The sequence below is a fragment of the Sparus aurata genome, chromosome 15 (genome assembly GCF_900880675.1).
Source record: "Sparus aurata chromosome 15, fSpaAur1.1, whole genome shotgun sequence".
NCBI lineage: Eukaryota > Metazoa > Chordata > Actinopteri > Spariformes > Sparidae > Sparus > Sparus aurata.
This window is the reverse complement of record NC_044201.1, coordinates 23,564,836-23,585,220: the sequence shown is the minus strand read 5'-3', so window position 1 is coordinate 23,585,220 and position 20,385 is coordinate 23,564,836. Positions and strand designations below refer to the sequence as shown.

The 20,385-nt window shown below is 44.3% G+C and overlaps 1 protein-coding gene across 7 annotated transcripts in view; it reads left to right on the top strand.

The window, feature by feature from the left end:
* Positions 1–20,385, top strand: part of LOC115597105 (C-terminal-binding protein 2-like) — a 71,365-nt gene that overhangs the window by 37,552 nt on the left and 13,428 nt on the right. For 6 of the 7 annotated variants that reach the window (XM_030442786.1, XM_030442784.1, XM_030442785.1 and 3 more), the window contains one exon: positions 19,879–20,033. In XM_030442786.1, the coding sequence (XP_030298646.1) occupies positions 19,879–20,033 (155 nt within the window). Of the gene's footprint in view, positions 1–6,262; positions 7,198–19,878; positions 20,034–20,385 lie in introns of those variants that run through there. The other variant, XM_030442787.1, reaches the window with a different exon arrangement.

Below are 20,385 nucleotides of genomic sequence, written 5' to 3'. Positions count from 1 at the left end.
CCACTCTTTAACCTCCATCCTGCAGAGTGTGTCGGCTCCCATCCGTGGACTTTTGCCAGGTGACCTGATGCCGGCTCAGGTCAGTTTTGCTCTGCGTGACACACTACCCGCGATTTTATTTCCTTGCCCGGGCCTGGCGTGATGATGGGGGAGGGTTATGGCATATTAGTTCTAGAGATAGCAGATTATGTATTAACGGGGTCCAGGTCAAAACTGTGGGCAGTTTTTACACTGAGTGAGGGATTAAAGAAGAGAGGGAGAGAGGGAGTGAGAGAGAGCGAGAGGGAGGGAAAGAGTCCAGCAACTGATGGATGATGATTGCGGCTTGTGTGGTGGGGGAGGGGAAACGGGGCGTTGGCAGCTGTCAATCAACCTTGGACTGTCCATGAGGATGAGGCTAGCTGTCGTTGCATACTTGACTTTGAGGGTCAAACTTTGGCCTTAATCTGGTTTGACAGTCAAAGGTTGGTTTTGTTATGTTGCTCGTCACTGTTCGCTGCTCATAGTGATATTTACTTTTTTCCCTCTGTCCCGACAGGATGTGTTTTCAGTGTCACAACCTTGAGTAATGCAGCCACTGGATTAGATTTGTGACATTTTCAGAGCAACAAGGGACGGACATTATCTTAATTGTGCCTTTGGACATTGAATCCCTGCTGTTTCAACCTCAGAAATTCAGTTTTTGTTCAGTTTTGGTGCTTAGACTGTATTACATGACTGGCAGAGTACTTTCAAGACTTGGATGGATATGAAACTGTTGGTGAGATGAGCAGCTGCGTTGGAACATATCTGGTTTTCTGGTAATTTGATAAAAAAGTAAAAGGGACAAGCTTGTGCACAAGAAGATTCAAGGAGAGATTTTGATAGAATATTACTGATAATGTTCTGGAACAGGATATAAATCCTCCTCCTGGCAGACATTACGACTCAAAACAAACCATGTGGTAAAAAAGAAAGTCCCATGATATACAGATTTAAAATCACATTAGGAGAGCAGGTTAGCTGTTAGCAGCTGGTTGGCGACGGAGTCCTGCAGTTTGTTTGGTACAGCTAACGGAGCTTATAGCTTACAGCCAAGCTAAAAAACACAGCAGGCCTGAGAGTGTCTGTTCAGAGAATTCAGGAGAATTTTGATTTCAGAACAGCTTACATTTACTCAAAGACAGAATTGTTCTGGGAGTCTGGACCCCTGCGAAGGAGAGACATCCAATTACTGTGCTAAAGAATTACGGTTTTGAAAACCTGACAATGCGTTCAGCTGTGTAAGTGGACTCATTTCCTGATTGTGACAAATTCAACTATAAAAAGGTTTTTTTTTTTAATTGCTACACTTTTTCTTACTACATAAAGCAGTGGCAGCCGCGGCCTCATGGATAATGTCGTTTTTAGAGCCAGCTGGGCGGTAAGAGCAAGGTTGCAGGTTGGAAAGCCGATGAGCATTACATAAACCCATCCCTTAATTATCCAGCAGACTCCAGTTTCTGTGTTGAGGAACGCTGAGGATATTATTACCAGAAAACAACTCTATCCAGCCCGTGATGGCGTGCGTGTTTGTTTCTGTGAGCGTCTGTCGTGTCACACCAGATGTTCCTCTTAATGTCAGCCAGTGATTTCCTTTTTATACCCTCATGAATGAAGGAAGCCTCTGGCCCCTCTCACACCCTACCAGGATTAGATCTTTACACATCTCGACGACTCCTTTTCTCATCATCTCTTTCTCCTTCTCCTTGTATGAATTGATCCCAGTTCCTCTTTGTCTCTCCCTCTTCTTGGTAGGAAATGATTTGGCAGTGACACTCAAGAGAGCAGACAGTGGGGGGAAAAGAGAAAGATGGAGGTAATGGGAGAAATATGTTTCTAAACAAACGTCATACCCAGCTCAGCACATTCATTCATGACTGTGGTTGTGGGTTAGAGAGCCCGTCTGCAGGAAAATGAGGAAAACGAGGAACGATCGGAGCTTATTGAACCCATCTAAAGTCAGCGGTGCAGAGAAGACTGAGCAAGAAAGACCAGAGAGATGAAGTTAAATGCACACAGGGCTGCTTTAGATTAGATAGTGAAGGATTGACTGGTTTGTAGGCAGTGATAGAAGTCTTAGAAATGGGAGACTGCATAAATGAAAGCTCTGTCTTGCCATCTTGGAGCAGGTAAAAGTCCATTATTGTGTTTGTTTTGTTTTTATTAGAAGAAAAGAAACACTTCCCATCAGTGTCATGGCCACGGTTATCAGATTCAATCCATTTGTTGTGCGGGCGCGAGAATGCTATTGTGACAATGCAAAACAAAGGAAATAAGAAAATCCTCACATTTAATAAGCTTGAACCAGAAGGAAATATAATTAACTGGCTTCATATTTCCCCCGAGAGCGAATGACCTGCCGGGCACGCCGTTTCCATTTTTCTGCATGTCTGTTCTGTGACGATGCAAGGCAGACAGCATACAGATCAAATGCTGTACAGGTGCTGTATAAAGCAACTGGACCTTGAAAAGGCAAAGTCTGACCATGGAGGCGAAAAGCTCTTTCTGGCCAGTTTGCTGCATCCTTTCAGGGAGTCTTGAGGTGATTAACTACTGGTTGGGAGGGGACAGAGGCGACCGAACGACAGACAGAAGAGGCCGCACGCTCGACCAGGAAGAGAAAAAGGAAGAAGAACTAAAGCAATTAAATGAGAAGCTGAAATCCCCTGACTTTGAATTCTGTCCCTCCTCTCCTTTCCTTACATCGTCCGTCCTTTCCTCTTCTCTTCTCATCTCCTTTCCTTTCAGCGAGCCAGCGTCGACCATTGATGTTCCGATTGGCTGATGATGCTCGTTCATTGATGCACTGCTGCTGAGTCAGTGTCACTCTCACTGATGTGGTTCCATGTTTGTTGTTATGTCGCACTTCATTCTGAGAAAACCAAATTGCCTCTGGAGACAAATCAAGTTGATCCCGAACTTTCTTCCACACTGCTTTCTATTCCTCTCATATTCTCTTTTTTCATTTCCTCTTCTTTCTTCTCTCCCTTTGTTTATTTTCCTTTTCTTTTCTTTTCTTTCCTTTTCTTTTCTTTCCTTTCCTTTCCTTGCATGTCTTCTCTTTTCCTTTCCTTTCCTTTCCTTTCCTTTCCTTTCCCCTCCCTCCTCTTTCTGCCAGGGAGTCACCCTGAATTATTCATTTTGAGAAAATGAAATCTTCACGGGTGTTAAACCACAGTGAAGAAGAGGCATGGCTGATCATGTTCTCTGTATGCAGTGTTTTTATATATGTGCGTGTGTGTGCGTGTGTGTGACCGGGCATTGCAGAACCTGACACTTTGTTTGGCTGTGTTTTAACAAAAGCGCGGGGGAGATATGTTTAGAGGTGCAGATGAATCTCATTTGCACCCGAGGAAAATATTATACATCTCTCAGTAGGCATGTCAGTCGTGTTCAGGATCACACGGGGCTGCAAATGGGATTGTGTTTCACAGTGTTTTTAGTCTCACACGGGGAGGAGGATTTGTGTCGGTGTGTCTGTATGGGCGTGTGTGTGTGTGTGTGTGTGTGAGAGCAGCCATCACTGAATATTTGATCCTAAATTTAAATCATGTTTGCGTTTTTTTTGTTTGTTGTTTTTTTAAAGATATTTTAGCCAAAATGCACATTTCTGAACAGGCTAAAGTTAAGGCAGCCAGTTGCTGGATGAGTCATTATCTCACTCTATGTGTGTGAGTATGCTTTTGTGTGTGTGTGTGTGTGTGTGTGTGTGTGTATGGGCATATTTGTTGAGTTGAATTTTTCATGGATGCCTGTTCACACTTTATTTATCCACGTCTGCATCATACATGAGGGGTGTAATAAGCAACGCCTTCCCCCCATTCATCCCCCATCCTCCCTCTCTCTCTCGCTCTCATGCACATACACACACACACGCACGCACACACATGCCAGCTTGCTCGCTCCCATCCTCTTTACATCTTCCCTCTCTGTAATCAGGCCAGTTGGCTCAAGTCGCAGAGAAATAAAAAGGTGGAGGAGGAGAGTGATGGTGTTGGAGAGGTGGAGTATGAATGGAAGAACAAGAATTTATGTGCTGCGATGGTTAAAAAAAACAGAACACACACACACACACACACACACACACAAAAAAAACTCAACATCTGTTGTCCACCTGCAGCTGTGCCATCTCCCTCATTTTTTTAATATCGCTGCCCTGCTCACCCGTCTCCCCACCACCGCCATCTCATTCGTACTTCTATCATTTGGCAGCAGCACGTCACGTAGATCACATGGGGCAGATGGGACGGTTAGTTTTAGAGGTCAGATTATTCAGCAGGCCCTCCACTGCTCCCTTTTCATGAATGAGGCTATTTTTTTGTCTCCACGCCTGGTTTCTAGGCTCTGGTTACATGTTGTAACCAAACCTCCTCAATGGAGCCCTTTAAACTCACCACACTCCTATTGAGCTTGCAGTAAAAACATGCACCACACTAATGCACAGTACTTAATAATTCAATGGCATGTAGTGCGTTTGTTTTGTTCTTTAAACTTTAAAACTACACTGTTTGCTGAATGTAACTTTTCTTCCGGATGTAAATCCTGGTTAGTCAGAAGCGGTGCTGCTGAGCCATAGATTTGCTCAATTTTATTAGAGGATTACAAATAACACTCGTTTCATTGTTGGTTAATCCGTCGTTTAGCTTTTCTATTGATCAAACAGGCTGTGTAATGTCAGAAAACACAGAGACTCTCCGTTCTTACATCTTCACATTGCTTGTTTAGTCTGACAAACAGTCTTAAACTTGAAGATAGTCAATATACAGTGATGTAAAACTAAGATAAGGGGCACATCTTCACATCTGAGAGGCTTGAACCAGCAAATATTTGTCATTTTTACTTCATAAATGACTTCAGCAACTGTATCTGCAAAGCTGTTCAGCACTTATTCATTAATTTAGTTGTACTGCCATTTTTTTTATCACTTCAACATTCATTCAAGATGCAGCGTACGCAAGTGTGACATGAAACACTGCAGTGCATAAATACGGAGAATGGAGACATTTAAAGAATTAATGTCAATTATATATATACTTTATAAATGAGTAATATTTGCATATTCATATATTATGGATTTTTTTAAATCATGGGAAGGAGTCGATGCAATGGATTTGAACAGGAAAAAATTATATCAGACTCGAATAATGGTTACTGAACATATTATTAAAACATGTCTGCAGGGGATCTTGAATTAAGAAATCTACCTAAAAGTGCATCTTACATAGCAATGATTTAATGAAGCTGATAACATTAGTCCCGTTGATGTACAAGTAATTAATTTTCTAATGCCAAAAAGTTTAGTTTTTTAGTTTGGCTTTATTTTTAGTATTGATTACACAGAAAATCAGAAAATTGTGACAGATGTTTATTATAATCTCCTGAGTTTAACATCGTCCAGTTGCTTTTTGTTTTTTCTGTCCAACCATCAGTCCTGAGATCTTCAGATCTTCATGTGAATGTTGCAAGGCGGCAGTTTATCAACCATAAGTTTCCCCCCTCCAAAGAATAATAAAAAAAAAAACAAAAAAAAACTGTCAGCACCAGAGGACACGTTCCTTCTACAAAAGCGGCATTGTGTTTACATATGGCGGCCTAACAACCCGGGCAGACGTCTTAACCTTCATAATGAAAATCCCTTTTAAGGCGTCGGTCGGAGTTAAAGCGGCTCGGTGTGGGGCCACCCTCTCAGGCTAGCGTCGTAGTAAACATGTTAATCTGTTACTCCTGCGCTCAGGGGTTAAATCTCTGGATTAGTTAGACTCTTGGAAAGGATTTTCCAAAGTGTTACCATAAGTTTCACGTGTAGGAAACGTCACACACTTCCTGTTTGTGATCCCCAGAGAGCCCAGGTGTGCAGGTGTGTTCATGTGTGTCCGGAGCTGTTCTTGCATACGGGAATCCATTTCTCCAGCGCAAACATTGTGTGAAAAACATCATCACCTGTCTCGGTCCTTTTATGCAACATGCCAAGTGTCGGAGTGAACGGCGAGCAACATTCCCACGTCGAATGCCTACAAACGAGCCACTCGGTCGCTTGTCGAACGGCAGAACCAATCAACCCGTGCTCGTGTTAAAGAGCGAGGAGCGAGCGGGATCAAATTTGCAGACTGTGATCGTGAAGGAGAGTTTGTGAGCAAGAGGGAGTGAGACTGTGAGAGGAGGAGGAGGAGGAGGGTTGGGGGGGGGGAGAGAAAGGGGCTGGCACTCTTAAAGGACCGTGAGGGCCAGATCACAAATAATAAAACAGAAAGGCAGGGAGGGAGGGGAGGGGGAAAAAAAAGAGGGAAGGAAAATATGTTGAGCGAAGGGGAAGGTCGGAGAGAATGGAAGAGGGAGTCGTACGTGTGCCAGGAGCGCTGCACCTCTCGCTGTGACTGCTGCTCTTTAAGGATTTTTTTTTTTCTCTCGCTCTCGTCTCTTTTATTTACCTCCCTCTTTTCTTTTCCTCTGCGTAGCTGTGGCTTGTCTTTTTTCGTATTTTTTCCAATTTCTTTTTCTCCCCCCACCCCTTCCTCTCCTTTTCTCTCTCTCTCTCTCTCTCCCCTCTCTCTCTGTCTTTCTGTGACTCGCAACAAAAGGCTGACGGAGTGAGCCTGACATCTGAATGAATAGCCCAAACCTGCCGTGAAGGGAGAGAGAAGAGGGTGACGGAGCGGGGAAAGAGAGAGGAGGCTGAGGAGAAAAAAAAAGATACAAGTGATCTGGCTGAAGAGGCGGAAAGAGGAGAGCGCACAGAAGTGCTGATTGCTGAAGACGAGTAGAGATCCAATTTTTCTTCCTCTCCCCTCCTCTTTGGAGATTAAAGGAGTTGGAGGCTTTGACCGCGTGGAGGAGGGGGGGGGTGACGATCGTAGTTCTCGCTCTCCTACGTCCTCACCCGCTGCCCTCCGGTGCCACCTTCCATTCCTCCCCCTCCCGCTCATTCATCTAGAAAAAGAGAAATGGAGGTTCTGGGGGTGAGGTGACGAAGGAGGACAGATTTGGAAACAAGCGGTGGGAGAGCAAGAGGAGACAAGAGGGAGGCTGGAGGGGGAGGCAGAGAGGCGAGGATAACCCCCCCAGGGCATACTGTGTGAGAATCCCCCTCAAACCCGACTTTTTTTCATCCCTCTCCCCTACGTTTCCTCTGCCATGTGCAGCTCCTGATTTGAAGAATGTGGAGGCAGCATTTCCCAGGCAAGGAGCATGTTTAAGATCATCTTGTGCATGTATGTGTGTTTGTATCAGGGGTAATAATAAAAAAGATGTGGTGTGTGTGTGTGTGTGTGTGTGTGTGTAATGGCGAGAGGTTGAGGGGGTGTGTGGGATTTGGCTTTAAGGCTAATGAGCCTCTTATGTTTTTGCAATGAAGTGTGTCATGAAAACAGTGTGCGTGTGTGTGTGTGTGTGAGTGTTTCTCTCGGTTTGAAACCGCAGAACTCGGCGAGAGGAGGGTGAGATTGGATGGGTCGTTGTTTGAAGGGTCAAAGGTCACGGAGGCGTGAGCGTGTTGACGGCTGTTTCTTGTGTGCGAAAGCTGTCCGTCACAGGACGTTGATGCAGGAGCGTACTGTGGATACAGAGAGGCATTTGAGGCTCGTTAGCCTTGATTTTTTGCTTTTTCAAATTTGTGGATTACTTGGCGCACTTTTTAATTAAAGCTATATAAAAACAATGTGAAATATCCCTTTGGAAATACCATTCAAGTATCAAAACACTGGCTCATAATCGGCAGCTTACTCTCACTGTTTTTCTCAGAGCTGATGACGTCGCCTTGTTTTAGTGCATGACATTATAATAGAATCGAAATATTTTACAATCAGTGTGTGAAATTACGTTTTTGACTCAGCCAAGCGTATTTTTGTTCATGGGCCTAAATGCATACACATGGGGGATGAGTATGACTAGTACTTATTTAAAAATGATGCAGTAAAACATCTGGAAAATGATCACAGAGGTGCTTTAAACCCTGTGATCAAACCTAGTCCAAAAATGTTTTTTAGCTTCCGGGTTTACTTACTGGCTATCAGGCCCATTGAACATGCGCAGTAGAGGTTCACAAGCTGGCCCCGACCATGAGTTCCTGCTCGGCCCACAGACTTTACATTGTGATGCCATGGATCAAAAACTCATCATGGACAATCAGAATTAACGGTGTCTTGTCGACAGTTTTTACAGACGTCTCCTTGATAATAGCGGTTTATGGGGAAAAATGCTATTTGGGCTGCAGGGAAATGTTTTGCTGCAATACCTCGAGTGGCCACAGGGCAAGATTGGGAAGCCCTCATATTCAGAATCAGAATCAGAATCAGAATTCCTTTAATGTCCCGTAGACCGGGAAATTTCTATGTTGCAACAGCAGAATATTACAAGACAGAGAAATAGAAAAATAGACAAAAAATATTTAAAAGTAAAATAGAAAAGATAAAATAGAATAGAATCGACAAATGTACATATTTACATGGATAGTGCAAAAATAAGCAACAAGTTTTTATATACAGATTTTAAATAAAGGTAATAAATTAAAGTGTATTATTTCATCAAAAGAAAATTTACTTTGAAAACAGACTAAACTTTCCTGTCTTAAAACAATGCTAATGGCCTTTTGAATTAAGATTTCACAGTTTACGAGGTGATCTTGAATGCACCACGGAGTCCCTGTGTCTTGTAGGCAGCAGCCAGAAACAGTGAATGACTAAACACAGTGGAGACTTTCATCATAGGTTCTTAATACATGATGGTGAATAACTGCGTATTTCATAATTTATTAGGACTTTACAAAATATTAACACAATGAGATTTGGACAATGGATACAATGACTAAGTGGGTAAAGAGTAAGTTCAGAAAATTACACCACCAGGGAAAGACAACACTTAAACCCTATCAGGATAAAGATATCCAGAAACCTAACATTATATCATCATATTGCTTGGTCCTACCTTGTTTTTCTGCACTTTACCGTTTCTTCTCCCAGCCCTAAAAATAGTCCTTCTGAAAATGTCCTTTAACCGATCCGTCTTCTTTAAAGATTCTATATATTTTCCTCAGATGTGTTTTATACTTGTTGTTTTGTCTGTGGATGTGACACAGCCTAGATTCCCTTCTTCCTTCTCTTGACAGGTTTGTGTGTAAACATATTCCTGACCTGCACACACGCTCTTGTGTGTGTGTGTGTGTCTGTGTGTGTGTGTGTGTGTTTGCACGGTCTGCTGTTCATCAGCACTGACAGCTGCTTTTGTCTCAGGACCACGGTTGTTTTTAGGCCTTGCTAGCGAAGCACAAAAGACATTTAAAGAGGAGATGGTGATGGATGGATGCTCTACTCGCTCACTTTGTGTTCAGACTGACACCACCTGTGATATCTTTATGTCAGCGTGTGTTTTCCTCTCCCTCCCTCCCTCCCTCCCTCCCCTCCTTTCTGTCTTATACTTTTACATGCAATTTCGCCCTCCCTTTTTTTTCTCTCTCTCAACATTTTTATCTCTTCCCTCCCTCACCCCTCTTGGCTGGGCGTTTGGGTGGTGATAAGTTTGGAGGAGAGCAGGCAGAGGGGAGGACAAACAGGGTCTTTGTGTGTCCACATAGTGGAACAAGAGACAGGCCGGGGTGGCGGCGGTGTAGCCGGGCGCTGATAGGGTCCGGTGGGGGCCTGGAGGAGGCGAGTCTGCCAAGGAAAAAAAAAAGATTACACTTCCCCCTCTTTTTCTAAGGGATGCCAGGGGATCGTAAACACACTCAAGAAAGTAGACACTCCCAAGAATACAGGCGCCGGATTCTTGTTAACATGTACGCACACAGTTAGAGTGCAACACTGCTGTTTTATATTGTAAGGTGGACGCACAGAAACGGCACCGAGGGACCAGAAGGAGAGTGGAAGGCACGCTGGCACTGAGAGCTGCGAATGCCCTTGGACATTCAATTTAACAAAATGTGTGACATCCCTGATAATCGCTGGTCATTAATGGCTATCGTCTGTGGGTGTGTGAGAAGTAAGTGCAGCCAAACTCTGTGTGATGCCGCGTTGTGCCACGGCGAGCACGTATTTGAGTTCCTGATGTAAAGAGAAAAAATACACGCTTCTCTTGAAACCTCCATGTTTGGGTTGCCAGGTTGGGTGGCCAGATTGGATGAATTTCCCTTCTCACTGCTGCACTTGCCACAAAGAAAGCCCTGCTGGGTTATCATTGCACCCACCTCCTCCTCCTCCTCCTCGTCCTCCACCTCCTCCTCCTCTCGCTCTCGGACTATCCCATCACTGAGGCCCCCAGCTTGGGAGTTGCTAGGTAACCACAACCAGCTGTTGGTCCTAAGCCCGCTGAGCCCGTTTTGGCTCTGTGTCAACTGCAGAGTAGTTTTTCTCTGAAAGCTCGCTGTGAACCCAGCGACCGCCGCCGTGGCCCTGACATCATCGTGCCATGGAAAATCTTCCTCACTTCCTTTTGTTTGTGCAGTTTTATTGTTCCACTGATGCGCTGGACGGCGCGGGAGCCTCCGCGCCATGTATCACACCAGTTTGAGAATTTGAGGAGCATGTCATCACCTAGTGGGGGACGAAGGTGGGACGCAGAGGGGGGAGGGTTTGCGAGAAGCCGCGGCCTGTTATTTAGAGTCAGTCGAAAGTGACATCAGGATTTTAAAAGAGAGACTGTAAAGTGTGTCACTCCGCTGTGAGGTGAGAATACTAAACTGTCTCCGAGGGCTATTAGCAGAGATTCGAGATGGCAGAGCACACTGTGTAATTATTCAGGAAATCACAATGGCGCAGGTAAGCTAATGTGACTCTGCAGTCCCAGAGTGGACCATTTACCTTTCAAAGTGTGTAACAACCTCACAAACAAGCCACAAGTAAATCTGCGGGGAGTGCATTAACTTCCAAATGAAATAGTCTCTGTAAACCAGCCGAGGCCCGTTGGAGATCCATGAAACCACGAAACCAGAGCACACAATCTGTCAGAGAGCAGAGGAATAAAGATAACTGATGTAGCGCGATGTTATTAAACATCAATTTAAAGATTGGTTTCCAAACCCACGGGGAGAAACAGCAGTTCGAGCTGAGGTTTATTTTCTTTCATTGATTGTTTTCGCTCTATTTAGGAAATGATCCCTCTCCCTCCGAAAACTCTGACTCACAGCGCCTGGCGTCTCTCTGAGCTGCTTTTCCAGGATCGGCCCTTCCAAATGAGAGAATTAGACACCAGATCGTATTCACTGAGGAGAGGCGCATTTCTACTATTTTTTTTTTTTTTTTTTTTGTGAAAAGATGACTTCTATTTCTGTTGTCAGAATCCAGAAAGGCTTTTTAGTCTGGAACATCTGTAATCCATTTGTGGTCGCTCTTGCCCGCTCTGCCAAAAAGTTTTCATACTTCCTGTCGAATCATCCAGTTTGTGATTAGCGCTGGCGAGAGGATGATATCAGCCGTAGTCCGTTGAAGCCTCCCTCGAGGGATGTTAACAACACATGACCTACACTATCTGCTGTCACACTGAACACAGTTTAGATTTAGTTCGTCAAGCTGTTGGCTTTGTTTCTTTATTACTCGCTGGCGTGCAAACAATGCTGGCTGCTGCGCTATGATAAATGCTGTGGGTACAATAACAGGAAATTGAAACAAGCAATTTGCATCTTTATCCGTAAGATTACCAGCCAAGATATTCTACCGCCTAACGTAAACCATCTTTTCACGTTGTTCCCGCTGCCTGCGACGCTTACGTAACAGCCAATGAGTGCTTGGAAAAAAATGGCTCCACCGTGCTTTTTGGTCCTCTCTCAAAGTGAGTCTGGTGTTCTGTCTGGTGTTGGGTGGGACTCCGTGTTTGGACAGGCTTTGCTTTTGTTTCCTACGGTCCAGGCTCTGGGGTCTGGCCGCCGGGTGGGGCGGCTGGCACGCTGCGGCCAAACTCCCCCAGGCTGGTGCCGACCCAACTGGGAGAGAGCGACGTGGATGTAAACAGAGAGAACATTGGCGAGAGAGGAGTTAAGTGAAGTGAAGAAAAGGAACCAGATGTGATCAGTTTTCCCATTCTTTAGTAGCCGGACCTCTGGCCTGCAAGTGCTGCCATGTGTGTGCGATCAATTGTTGGAAGAAGCCTCGCTTCTGTCTGGTTAAGAATCCATAACCTGCCACCTGGATGCGAAAACGTGTGTGTGTGTGTGTGTGTGTGTGTGTTCCTCTTGTTTTCTAATTAGATTATAATTATTTCATGAGCTCTCCATATCAAGCATGTCGTGATCATAAAATAATAAATTCGCGATCTCAACATAACCCGGATCGACGTCTCGTAATCATCAGATAAGAATGTGCTCGATTCTCTTAAGTTAATCATCAGAAATAATCAGACATGAGGTAACTGTTGCCCGCTCACGTTTAACATCAACAGATGACTGTTATTACAGCCGTCTGCAGCTGCGAGCTAATTCTGAGTCTCTGTAATAGTCCTATAATATTCCGCAAGGACCAGTAATGGTCCTGTGGTAATCAACATTCAGTTTACAGAAGCCTGGAGTGACCAAAAAAGGCAATTTGTGGAATACAACTACCAAAACTGTCAATTTGTGCCTGTGATAAGTTTACAACACGGTGACCTGAACATGTTCACATATGAAATAGACTGTTTGGCCTGTTTATTGAGGGATTATCTCAGAACTCTGCGTGTACAAACTGTTCTAGGACTGGATAATTTAATATCAGTGATACAATAATGAGATCATTCTGCTGTCCAAATGAAATATTCCTAGTGATTTGATTTGAGAAAAACAAAGTGAGTCACTGAAGACCTTTTAAAAAGTTTTAAATTCAAGCTCAAAGGGCGCTTTATTGGCACGGGATACACAACGTTTACATCGCCAAAGCAAATGTGAACAAAATGAAATAGACAAAAGTCAAGGCAAGATTATTTACAAAGCACCGCTCTGCTGTCGGCTGGTTGGTTTGTCAGCACGACTGCACAAAAACTACTGAACGTTTTACACAACCTAGAATAGACCCCGTTTACTTTTGGTTAATCATAAATTTCTCAAAGTTTACAGCATGGATCTGGATAAAAAAAGGAAGTCAGACCTATTTAGGTGGCTGGTATCCGAGTAAGAACAATTTGATGCAGAGCCAAATAAAAATCCCAATGTAGTGGATGTAAATATGTTTTCACAGAGGATAGTCTTAGTCTTAGCAGCGGCAGAAACCTGCAAGTACCAGTGTGCCGCGGAGACGGGGGGGAATTCATAAAGGTACCGACGGTGATGAAGCTTGATTTAATTAATGAGGCTCCGTGGAACTTCTGTGTTGTGCTTGAAGTCGTTAGTTTATGTGGGCGGATTCAGTTACTAAACTGCGGTTGGCTGCTGTTGCTCTCCGGTAGCAGAGAGGAGAGAGGAACTCAGACGAGGCGCACGAGAATGTGCACCAGGTCACATCCTTTGAACTGCTGCGGAAAACCCAAAAGGAAGAAATCAACAGACAAGCGGCATGAAACAGCTTAAAACGTTCATTGTCACATTACAGTCTGCTCACGTATAGGCAATCAAAAAGTAACTGATAGGTGTAAATTCACTCTTGGGCTTTGACGGAGGTATGCACTCGTCATTCCACTCAATAATGATTTCAACCCGTTCTCATTCTCCTCAAAAGTCTTCGTAATTGTTTCCAACCAAGCTACAATTAACAATATCAACGTCGATGTCAAAAATACATGTTGACCTTCCTCATCCACGTGCTTACAACCTACCCGAAAACAAAACAGACGTTTTTTTTTCTCCCAGCAGTATGACGGGGGGTTGAAAAATAAATACAGTAGAGAAATTAATATCAAAAGAGCTCATTAAAACGGTGGATAAAAACATTTTTGCGAGTCTTGCGGGAGAGTTAATTGTAAGAGGTCGACACTGTCTTCTGTGTGAAAGTACGCCAGAGGAGACCCCTCAGCCCCGATACAGTCTCCTATCTGATCTGCAACTTAGTGAGTTTTAAGCGAGGCATTAACATCTCAAGTGTGTAGGTGTAGGGCAGCCTCATTCCATCTGAGCGAAACTGCTCGTTTAGCGGGGAGACTCGCAGGAGGCCGAGCACCGCATTTATGTTTAGCCGCAGTTGAAAGTGTTTCCGATGCGCCCTCTGAAAAAAGGTGGAGCGCGGCCGGTGCATGCGGATCAATGAGGCATTAGCGAGAGGAAGAGAAGGAGAGGAAGAGATGTTTGCTCCGTTGACTATTTGAAATTGAATCAAGGAGTGCCGGGCAAACACAGCCGACCTGAGAGAAGCGCTCGGCTCTATTTCTAGATTTCCCCTCTCGCGCCCGTCAGTGTGCTTTCAGCCTGCCACTGATGATTTCATGTTGGTTTAAAAACTTCAAAATGGCGATGGATCGAGCTCGACCTGCAGTGTCAGTGCGGGGCCTCGCAGAGTTGTGTACTTCTTACAGACTGGAGACTAAAACCCCAAAACTCATTAACTTTGGTGTGACAGACAATCCCTGCAGGGACGCTGACAAGAGGCCATTACCGAGTCTCAGTCAACAACGCCTCCCCGACAGAGCACGTGTTTGTATTTTCCTTCACCGCTCACCGCATTAACTTTACAAAACACACAATTCCTCCTGTGTGATAAACACGCTGTCAGTTTTTTTTTCTTTTTTCTGTCTTTGGCTGAGTGACTGAGGGGAGATTGAGTTCTTTCTGTCCAAAAGCCGACGTGCTCCCTGAACATCACTGGCCAGGTATCCGACTCATTAAGACCCTCATTAACAGCCTTGTTAGGCCTTAATTACCCGCAGATTCATCATGTGTTAAATGCGGTGCCACGTTCTGCCTTATTAGTCTGGAGGAAGGCTATTAGCCACCAGGAAATAATTAATCAAAGAGCATTTTGACCTACTTCCTACAAGTGACGCTGTCTCTCCCCACCAGCTGCTTCTTGTCTGTGTGTGTGTACAGTACAAGTCAGTGATGGTTTCATCGCTGTTCGTCTCTACTTTCATCTGGCGTGCACACCGGAGGCTCGGCGTGTGTGTGTGTGTGTGTGTTACGTTAGGTGATAGAAGTATTTTCTCCCTCAGCCAGTCTGAGCTGTGATAATGAACTCTGCAGGAGTGTGATGAGGAGGCGCGGGGAGTGCTGCCGAGCCACAGGTGTGTTTGGAAAAGCAGTCCCGCTACTCACAAACACACACACACACACACACTTACTCACGTACCCACAATGAGCCTCTGTGGTGAGAATAATGCACGCTCTCAGCACAAAACTCTGAAAGATCGAGGTCACTTCTTCCGCATTATTCCTTTTAACCTTTTTTCTTTTCATGCGCCATTCTTCTCCCCCTCATCAGTTTTTTTTTCTCTCGCGATGTACCAGTTCGGCTTTTATGAAGCTCTGCTTTTATTAGGCGCGCAGCACAATAATAATATTGTTAATGACTGTTACATGATGAAATATAATAAAAAATATATACAATCTCTTCATCTCTGCAGCAGCATTGTTATTATAAAACACACAGTTATAAAGTGGCTCACAAAACAGTCATAAAACTCTCACCTCGTAAAGTCAACACGGAACTGAGACAAAGTGAGCGAACATAAAATTTAAAAGCAAATAGCAATAACAAAAGTATGTGGGGGAAAAGCCAAAAGTAACTAACAGAACTTAATTTTGTTAAGATAAGCGCCAAGTGACGACTGAAGCGGCAGAGAGCGAGTCTGGAGAAAGAAAATCGATTGTTGAGTCTCATTCCCAGGTCGTCAAACACAGTGACGACCTGGGAAGTGTCGGTGTTTGAAGACCTGATACTTACACATCAGCAATCTTACAATCTGCACCTCTAGACAGATCCTTTTCCACAATCAAAGAGCAGTGATGGTCCAGGTCTGATCAGTTGTTGTCTTGACAAGCCCCAGACACACCAAACCGACAAAAAGGAACTAGTGGCGACGAAGGCCGACTGTTGCGTCTCCTGTGTCGTGGCAAAAAGCTGCACATGGAGGAAATAACACAACCCTCTCACTATTATAGCCTCTTCTAATCAATAGTGTGTCTGATAGGAGGTTGCAAATGGCCCTGGCGAAGAGGCGGAAGTGAAAGATAAGAAGAAACCGCACTAGATGGCTGAAATGATGGATCCTACAGCGCTCAGGGGGCTTTCCCTCTTCTTTTCCCCTTTCTCTTCTCGTGCACTGATTCGCTCAGCTGAACAGCCAATCAGAGTGATTTCTAGAAAAAAAATCACCCATTTTAAAGATGAAAATCCAAACTGAAAAAGACACCCAGCCCAAGATATATCCTGATTTTTAGTACATAGCTCCAAAAACACTATGAACTACATTTCCCATCATGCAGTGCGATAGCCTCTTACATTAGACATCTTGCAGACACCACACATCCGGGCTTTTCTCTTAAAACTGTCCACTCACAAGCGTCAGCAGAAATAACTCTGATGACATCGCTATGACATCATCAGGGTTATTTTTTTGTTTACAACTTTAGAAGGCTCCCCTCCGGAGTCACAGGAGACGGGACGCAGCAGATTTCACAGGCTGTGTGGTGCTCCTCCCGGCGAGCAAACCAAACCTCATGTGTGATGGAGTTTCCCTTTCAAGGCCCGTCCAGAAAAGTGTGATCAATAGTCATCCTTTGAGACATCTGAGACAGTCATACTCCCTCCTCCTCCTCCTTTTCCTCCTCCTGCTTCTCACCGCTCCCTTCCTCTCTTGGTTCTTCATCTTCAATTCCCCGAGTGGTCAACTCTCCTCCTCACCACGTCACCCCTGCTCTGCGCTGAGTTTTTTGATACACACTTGAGTTTTTCTCGCCTCTCAGATGTCTGAATGCGTTTCGCCTCCCTCTGCGGTTTGATGGGAACGGAGAAAGACACAGTGAGAGAGAGAACGCCACCAGTTATTAGATGAATTAACACCCGAAAATCCAGTCAGTTTGTCAAAGCTGTGATATTAATGACATACTGCTGAGCTCTTGTTTTTAATTAATCCCCTGTTTCCAGTTCTCCCTGACAGCTTTAGCACAGGTAGTCTGTTAGTCCAAATGTGTTATGTGTGCGTGTGTGTCTGTGCAGATTTGTGTGTGAAGGCATCAAAGACTGCATAATTTCCAGCCCGTGCTTTTTTTTTTTCTCTTTTTTTCCCCGCTTTGGCGCTGCTTATCTTCAGAACACGCGGCACCGCAGAGATGTGTGCGGACCTGATGTGAATCTACATTTTCTATAACATTTCATCGAGAATCTTTTTTTTTTTTTTAAATGGTCAAGGTTTGCTCGCTGTCGTTTCCCTTTGAGTTCGCACAAAGAGCAGTTCGTGCCTGAAAACTCGACGTCGAATGTGAGGATTTTTTCTATAAGAATGAAGCATTCGTGACTGAATGAGCCACAAGTAAAACACCAGCGTTGGTATTTATTTCTGAGGAGTTTTAGCACTCAAAATCTCCGCTAATCTGCTTCATCAGGACTGTGTGGGTGTGGTGTGATCACATTTTAGTTTTCTTCTTCTTTTTTTTTTCAGCGGCCTGGCAGCGTAGACGAGCAAATCCAGCAGCTGCCGTCACATTTCAATTTCAGTGTTGGCCTGATTCTGGACATATGTTTTTATACCAGTGAGAAGCGTATAGAGAAGCACACAGATATAGACGTCTATAGAAAACCTCGGCAGAGAGGTTCGCATTCAGGTAGGATAACATCACTCATATAAACAGGCTGATTGAGGAAATGGGTTTTCATGGCCCTTAAATTGCAGCGCGGCAACCAGAGAAAATGCACCAGCTTCCTCAAACTTGGATCAATAATCAATGCAACCCTTTCCATAATGCAGAACAGAAAACGGGCCTCCTGGTGCAGAGCTGAAGCCCAAATAACTCGGAAAAAATACAAATAAATACCGCATTTACATTTTTGTGTTGTCGCGTCCGTTACACACACACACACGTGATCTGTTTAAAGTACAATATGTTAGCGTGTCTTAGCCGCGTAGGTCACAAACACTGTCCTTGCTTTCCCCCCCGAATCTGGCGGCGTTAGAGAGACGGACACAGAGCGAGCAGGCTTGGATGTCCTCTCCAGCAGCGCAGATGTCACTAAATAAAATATTTCATAATCCTGCCCAAATCCTCTAATCACCATGACAACAGGCAGCAGGGAGCCAGAGAGTGGTGGTGTGCGGACCCCTCCTCTTTTTCCTTTTTTCCTCTTTTTTTTCCCGTCCCTCTTTTCGGTGGAATTTGGGTCCACACTGTCGGTTCTTTCCCCCTCCATGTTACACTGTTTTAAACGGCACGTTGATTTCGGGGGGGGGGGGGGGGGGGGGGGAGTTGTTCGGCACACTCTGGCAGATTTTCGGCTGATTCAGTCTGCCCTTTGAAAGAGTTTATCAGTGCCGGCACATTTGTAATTTCCAGCAGTTTTTGCCACTTTTTCTCCCTGAATGGGGGAAATCATATCACAGCTCAACATCAAGGTGAGGAAGAAAAACAGAAACTCCAAAAAGCTCAAGCACGGAAACGACCACAAGTTTGAATGTGATTACGTGTGGATTTTAATCGGTGTCAGACACAACCGCATCGATCGGACCATTAATAGAGAATTCGATCAAAGGGAAATAGGTTGCCAGATATTTTGATAATCGATGAATCGTTCCAGTAGATTATCAAACAGAAATGTAAAAGCTTTGCTGCTTTTCTGTGTCTGTTATGACAGTAAATGAAGATGGGAGTTGTCCTCATCGTTAACGTCCACCATTGCCAATGAAAATGAATAATCCTGAAAGAGCAACACTCAATCAAAAAATTAAAATAAAATGAAAAAAGTTATTTTAATGACACTAAATATAATATTATACAGAATTTTTGAGAGAAAATATTTAGACTGAAACACATGTTAACATAAGTTTTGTCTTTTGTTTAGCCTGCGACTACGTCACGTTCATGCACATTACGTTAGCATACATCATTTGTTATTGATTACGAGCTACACCCAAACTGTGATGGCGGGATAGCAAGCGGAGGTAGAATGAAAGGGTTCCAAACAGGAATTATTAGGAGGAGAAATCCACAACAGGAGTAGGATTTTTCAGTTAGACGGTGTAAAAAAATTTGAGAAAACACTGATCTGGTGTTTTCCTTGTTTCACCTGTGACTCAGGCTGAAATGCTCACAGATGAAACAGTTTTTATTCATGTTACGTTTAGTCACATTTGCCAGCCTCCTCCCCGACTCTCTCTCAGAAGTTATAGTAACAGACGAGCCAATGAAAGTGTAACACCTTGAAAAAAATCACGTATTTCTCTGAGTTTGAACGTTGCTGAAAACATTATGATGTCTGAACACAACTAAACTAAATATATAAAACAAAGCTCTGATTGTTTTCAGACAACTTCATGCAGCAGTGTTACATCTTGTGCCTTTAGGGTGGTAAACTGTGCACAAGGAGCACACACACACAGGAGCACACACTGAAGGCCTGCCGGCTTCTGTATGGTGATAGGATAATGGAGGTGATGACCTCATGGGGTGAAAGGACCTGTTGCCTGGTAACAGTGTGGATAACAGCCAGAGAGGGGGGTATTCATATCGCCAGCATAGTGTGTGTGTGTGTGTGTGTGTGTGGTTTTGTGTGTGTGTGTGTGTGTGTGTGATATCGACCAGTGTTGCCAGGTAAGGGAGATGATGATAGTGGTTTAAAGTAGAGGGACTGCACACGGTCAGGTGTGTGTGTAGTTGTGTGTGTCCCATCACACGGACAGAACACACACGGTCCCGGCCTGTGCAAACACTTCCTGCTGTCGGGTGCCTTTCCTACATTTTACTGCTTCTTTCTGCAGCTCACTTGACTGCGTGTGCCAGACATAAATAATTAACTCCCTCTCTCCTCTCTCTCCGTCTCTCTGCAGGTATTCGGCCCCAGATTATGAATGGGCCTATGCACCCGCGCCCCCTGGTGGCGCTGCTGGATGGGCGCGACTGCACCGTGGAGATGCCCATCCTCAAAGATCTGGCCACCGTGGCTTTCTGCGACGCCCAGTCCACACAGGAGATACACGAAAAGGTACGAAATATCATACAGTTCCTACTGCTAGAAAAACAACAGGGTTTCACTACTCTAATTATATTTATATCTCTACTTTAGTTAAACAGTTACCTGCTCATCCAATTCCCGGAATATTTTCTCTCCTCGTCCAAATCTTGAGTGTTTGCCACGAAAGGCCCCTTATTTATAAGCCCATTTTAGCAGCCTTAGTTTATGTATGTAATTAACTTTAATTAGCTCGTGTTGATTTGCTGTCAATTTTATGCTGCTTCAAGCAATCTGGAGCGTATAGACATTAAGTCTGGAGTGGATACGTTTCAAAATCTGCCTCACCACTCAGCCAAGAAAAACACATAAAAAAGTGAAGATA